The 5,894-nt window shown below is 66.9% G+C and overlaps 2 protein-coding genes across 2 annotated transcripts in view; one reads left to right on the top strand and one right to left on the bottom strand.

Annotated features, from left to right (window-relative positions):
* BOP1 (BOP1 ribosomal biogenesis factor) overlaps positions 1-5,894 on the bottom strand; it is a 22,213-nt gene that overhangs the window by 4,833 nt on the left and 11,486 nt on the right. The window lies entirely within an intron of this gene.
* SCX (scleraxis bHLH transcription factor) lies at positions 7-5,650 on the top strand. The gene is made up of 2 exons (XM_019630290.1): positions 7-566; positions 1,485-5,650. Exons 1-2 carry the CDS (start codon positions 21-23, stop codon positions 1,521-1,523), a joined length of 585 nt encoding a protein of 194 aa, XP_019485835.1. The 5' UTR covers positions 7-20; the 3' UTR covers positions 1,524-5,650.

The raw sequence follows: 5,894 nt of genomic DNA, 5'->3' as shown, positions 1-5,894 counted from the left end.
GCCGGCCTGTGTCCTTCGCCATGCTGCGCTCGGCGCCGCCCGGCCGCTACCTGTACCCCGAAGTGAGCCCGCTGTCGGAGGACGAGGACCGCGGCAGCGAGAGCTCGGGCTCCGACGAGAAGCCCTGCCGCGTGCACGCGGCGCGCTGCGGCCTCCAGGGCGCCCGGAGAAGGGCCGGGGGCAGGCGGGCGGGGGGCGGCCCGGGCCCCGGGGGGCGGCCGGGCCGGGAGCCCCGGCAGCGGCACACGGCGAACGCACGCGAGCGGGACCGCACCAACAGCGTGAACACGGCCTTCACGGCGCTGCGCACGCTCATCCCCACCGAGCCCGCCGACCGCAAGCTCTCCAAGATCGAGACGTTGCGCCTGGCCTCCAGCTACATCTCGCACCTGGGCAACGTGCTGCTGGTGGGCGAGGCCTGCGGCGACGGGCAGCCGTGCCACTCGGGGCCTGCCTTCTTCCACGCTGCGCACGCCGGCAGCCCCCCGCCGCCCCCCGCCCGCGACGGCGAGAACGCCCAGCCCAAGCAGATCTGCACCTTCTGCCTGAGCAACCAGAGAAAGCTGGTGAGTGTCGGCGGGGAAGCCAGGGACAGGGACCGAGGAGGACGCGCGGCACCCCCACCTCTGCATCAGCCCTGCGGTCCTCACCTGCGAGCAGAGGGGCAGAGCCCTCCAGCAGCACCTGTAACCCGACTGCGAGGTCCGAGGGAGGGAGCACACGGAGGGCGTGGCTGGAACAGGCAGGGTCTGGCCTTCATAGGGCCTGCTCCCCAGAGTCCCCAGGACAGGTTCCATGGGGACTGGACAGGGCCACCCAGGACCAGGTGAGGGTCTGGCAGGCAGGGCAGACACCAACTTGCAAGAGGCTGGGACCCAGACCCGGTTAGTTTGAGCAACTCTGGCATGCCCCTGCTCCGATGGGATGGGAACTTGGGGAGGGGGACAGACAGTGAGGCAGTAAGGAGATTCCCCCCCAAGGCGTCCCTGACCACAGCCCCTGCCGAAGACTTAACAGGCACCTGCCGCCCCTCCCCTGGCCCCAGCCCCTGGGGCTGCCCACTCAGAACTGGTGTGGCTGTGGGGCCTGAAGGCGGGAGGCTGGCAGGAGACTTGGGGGCTGGGAGACAGGGCCACGGGCTGGGACGCTGGCCGGCTGTGATTTACAGCTCCTGCTGTGCGTGGTGGCACCGGAAAAGCAGGGTGAGCAGGGAGAAAATACGGCGCAGCTTTTCCCAATCCCCACTTCCTCTCCAGACAGCACGCACGAGCTCCTGGGGCCTGAACATCTGGGAAATTTAATTTTACAATTTCGGCTGTGCAGCAGTGTGTACTCTCCTCCCCAAGTGCACAGGGAAGCGGGGTGAGCGTGAAAGGGGGTGCTTCCAGTGCCCGCCACCTGAGCCAGCACGGGAGGGGAAGCCCAGAGGAGCGGGCTGGCACTGGGACTCCACCCAGGCCCTGACACTGCCCTCCCCTCTGCAGAGCAAGGACCGTGACAGAAAGACAGCCATTCGGAGTTAGAGGCCGTGCCACTGGGCCGTCCTCGGAGAGCCCCCACGGACCTGACTCGGGCACAGGCCTCCCAGGAGGGCGCCCACCAGGCCTGCTCGCCTCCGGCTAGGAATGGGGCCGGGCCGATGGACAGACAGGCGGCGGCAGGACTCTGAGCTGGCTACAGCACTTGCCCAGGCCCACTGGAACTTTCCTGCTGGCTCCCTACCTGGGTTTTCTTCTGGTCACTACATGCTGGCATCTCGTGTCTTTGATATGATAATATAAAGTCTGGAAATTTTGTATAATTAAAAACGAAACAATATCTTCCAAATGTGGAAGCACACTGTCCTCTCCAAAGGTCCCAAATCCAGCCTGAACCCACACTCCCACCCCTCAGGCTGTCTGTTTTTATGTCCAGTCCTCCCTGGGCCGGAGACACCCCAGTTCTCAGGGAAGGCCCCCACCGTCCAGGCCTCAGAGCCATCCCCTCTCAGGCCCAAAGCAGAGAGGGGTCTCCTGCCAGGGAACTGCCCTGGGGGCCGAAGGAGCCCAGCGAGGGGAGAAGAGGGCAAGAGGGAGCCACACGGCAGGAACGGGCGGGATGCAGCCGGCCCTGGGGTGGGAGAGCGGTCCTGCCCCCGCTCAGGGCCTGCTTGGCACCCAGGCACCCCTGAAGTGGTGAGGAGGGCACAGCTCGCAGCACCCCGTGCAGGACCTCAGGGCCTCGGCACTTTAGCCTCTGCCCTCGGAAGCCCCAAGAAGTAGAGTCATGGGGGAGCTGAGCAAGGCGCACTGCCTGGCAGAGTGGATTCCCAGGCCTGAGGGCAGGGGCCAGGTGGCAGCCGCCTGTGTGCACCCCTGGGGTTACACCCATCGGGCTTGCCCTGCCCCAGCCCCACACTCAGCCCCTTGCGGCACTGCCCACACTGGGAGGACCCTGGCTGCCCACCACTGTGCCCAACCAGCTCCCCCAAAAGCCCATCTGTCTGTGAGGAGGTTAGCTCAGGCCCCTCCCTGAGCTGTGCACAGCTGGCTCACCATTAAAATCCTGCAGGTGACAATTATAGTTGAGTGGTGTGAGCTCCGCGGGCACAGCAGAGAAGAAAGGCGGGGGTGGCCCTGTGTGGGCCACCTCCCCCCACCAACCCAGGCGGCCAGCAGCCTGACTTCCGGCCAGCCGGTGGGGAATGGCCAAGGGCGCCAGGTGCCAGCACTGGGCCCTCCCAGCCCTCAGTGCAGGCTCAGGCCCCCACTGACGCACCCTCTTGGGCCTCCGGGGAGCAGCCAGGTGCTGAGGCCCACGTGGGCACCCCAGCAGGGCAGGGCGAGAGCTGCCCCCTCCTCTGTGCTGCCGGGCTCCAGGGAACCTCGAGGCAGGAAGCAGTGGTGTAATTTTGGAGGAAATTCTCAAAGCCAGAGCCATTAAGGGTAAGAGGGGGGCTGTGTCCAATCTGATAGAAATATAACAGGATAAAAAGTCACAGCGGCAGGTCCCACTCAGAGAAACCCAACCCCAAATTTCCTCTCCTTAATCCTGCAGGAGCCTACAGCTGGCCGAGGGAGGGGAGGAGGGGGCAAGCTCGGTCACTGCAGAAGCCCCCACCCCCGCCCGCCTGGGGAGCCAGGGGCTGCGGAGGTCCAGCTGGGGGCTGAGAAAAGCACCCCTTCCCCTCCTGGGACCCCAGGACACTGGGAGGGAGGGCACGACCTGGGGGAGGTGTCAGCAGGCAGGTGCCCCAGGGTCTCCCAGGCGGCCTCCCAATCCACTGGGCAGCCTGCAGTCTGTGGGAGGCTCCATGGCCCACCTGCCCCTCACTGACTGACCTCACGTTTCCAACCTGGGCCCGGATTGGGGGTGCAAACTTCCCTCATTAAACCCCCCAAGAGAACAGGTACCCGTGTGGGCACACACCTCATGGTCATGGAGTGGCCCTGGCTAGCTGCCAGCAGACAGGAAGGGGTGGGGGGCATGCACAGAGTAAGGCCGTGAGAGGGGGACAGGCTGCAAAGGCTGGAGGGGCACAGGCGTCGAGGACCCTCGCCTGGAGCCCAGTGCAGGAGGCGACGATGTGTACGGACGGAGCTGGCAAGTCGGTGGGAGGACGGCCTCTGGGAGGGTCCCCAGGGCCCAGCTGGTTGGGTGCATGCGGGCCAAGCACTGCTGCCTCGCCTGTGACTCCCAACAGCGGCTGCAGCTTGGCCGGCCTCGGGCCTGGGCAGCGGGCCCGGCTGCTCCCTGCGCTGCACCGGTAGCAGCCGCGGCCGAGGGCCGGGACCGCCAGCCAGCAGGAGCGGGAGGGTCGGGGCGGGGAGGAGCTCTCCGTCACCCTCCACTGCTCCAGAAATTCAAACCAGACTGGGGGTGGCTCAGGCGGCCCCACACAAGTCCACTTGGCTACCACAGCGCTAGGCTGGGGTGGCAGGTGCTCCCCACCCACTGCAGCCCTGCATCCTTCCCAGAGCGCTGGCCTTGCCTCCACCATGCCGAGCGAGGCCAGGGACAAAGACCCCGGGCTGTCCGCGTGCCCCACAAGGCACCCTGGGCCAGCAGCCGCCCCCTGGGCCAAGCTGGGCTGGAAACACTCTGCTTGCCTGGGCTGTCAGCTCCCTGTCCCCAGCCGGGGAATGAGGTGCTGGCGGCCACATGATTCATCACCAGGCCAACTGCGCCCGCCCGCCGGCCGGCCGGCCCCCACCCCGCTCAGCACCTGCGGGCTGCCAGGAAGCACATGTGACCCCTCCAGGTCAGGCACTGTGCTGGGAGCCCCGGCGGGCGACCGCAGGCATAGACAGCCCCCGGCCAAGCTCTCCTGGGGGCTGCTCTGCCCCAAGGGCCAGCCTGTGGGATGAGCCGACAGGGCCCCACCCCCGACGGCACCGGACACAGGCGGCCACAGGCTGCTGTGGGGCTGTGACGGTTCCGCTCTCGCTGGGCCGCCCCTCCCCCTCCCCAAAGTGGCTGCAGCTGTCAGGACCGTAGATTGGAACTGCAGGTACGCGCTGGCCCGCTGCCACCTCCCTCCCGTGTCTGTCTGCGAGAGAGGAAGCCGGCCCACCTCTGGAATCCTTCACTCGCTCCTCGTTCCCTCTCCCACCTGTCCCCGGGGAGCGTGGGGTCAGCCGCCCTCTCTCGCTCGCTCTCCTTCCCTGGCCCCTCTCCGATTACAATGCCGGCAGTGTTCGCTCAGCTCCCTGCACGGAGCTCCCGCCTGTCTCCGAACCACTCGGCCCTCCTGCGCCTCCATGTCCCCTGCTCCTCCCGGTGTTCAATCTCTGTCAGAGTGCATGGCCAGAGGAGGCGGCCGGGTGCCCAGGGCTCACCTGCTGCAGCTGAACCCACAGAAGGTTCCAGCAGGATGAATCCTGGTTGTCAGCAAAGGGAAGAAAGCCAGGTCCTGCCCTAAAGGCCAGAGCCAGCTGAGGGGACCCAGCAGGGGACAGGCCAAAAGCAGAGCCCACTGGCTGTAGCCGGCTGGGCTAGGGTGGGCCAGGTGGGGTGCTTGGAACCGTCTCCCAAGCCTCCTCCCCAAGACGCAGGCAGCTCTGCAGAGGCCAGCACGGACATCCCCAGCTCCATCTGTCTGCCCCTCACAAAAGCCATGCTGGCCAGGCCTACCCCGGAGCCATCAGACACTTGTGGGCACGAGGCGCTTTGCTGTCACTGCTCAGCCCCCTCCCAGCACCTCCACGACTGTGGGGGAGCCAGCCTGCCCCCACAGGGCCCACAGGATGGGAGAAGGCAGGGGTCCTCCCCTGCTCCCAGGTCCTCAGACACCCAAGCCCCACCCACCTGTCCCTCTCCTGGGGCTGACCAGGATCCAACAGGGGCACCCTGGCTCTCAGCTTCCTGCAGGCAAGGAGTGCTGAGGGTGGGTGCAGGGCCCCTTGCTGAGTGGCAATGGCCTGTTCTGAGCCCCATTATTCAATGACAGAGCTGTTGCTTCCAGCTGGGCCTGGTCCCGGAAGCTCCACACCTGTCCCCAGCCGCCCCCCAAGCTCCTTCTGGCCCACACACAGCACCCCTGTCCCTGTGGCCCTCTTTCCCCAGCAAGACAGCCCTGGCCTGGGACACGGGCCCAGTCCCTGGTCTGCAGCCAGCACCCTCCACTCAACGTTCCCAACAGAGCTTGCCCTCCAAGCACCGCACCTCCAGCCCCAAGGCAAACCCCTCCTCTCAGGAGCCCCCTGTCCCAGAGCCGCCCCCCCACCCACCAGCCTGCCCGGGCTCCTGATGCCATGGAAACTGGCGCCCAGGGGGCGCACAGCAGGCCAAGGCTCCGAAGAAGCCCACCTGCCAGCCGCTGCGCAGCCCCCTGGGCCCCAAGAGGCCCTGCCCTGCGCGGTCCCAGGATGGCTCACTACACACCTGTAAGAGCCAACCCGCTCCCCCACCCCCAC

This window comes from Hipposideros armiger, unplaced genomic scaffold (assembly GCF_001890085.2).
Source record: "Hipposideros armiger isolate ML-2016 unplaced genomic scaffold, ASM189008v1 scaffold_897, whole genome shotgun sequence".
NCBI classification, from domain to species: Eukaryota; Metazoa; Chordata; class Mammalia; order Chiroptera; family Hipposideridae; genus Hipposideros; species Hipposideros armiger.
This window is presented reverse-complemented; position numbering and strand designations above follow the sequence as displayed.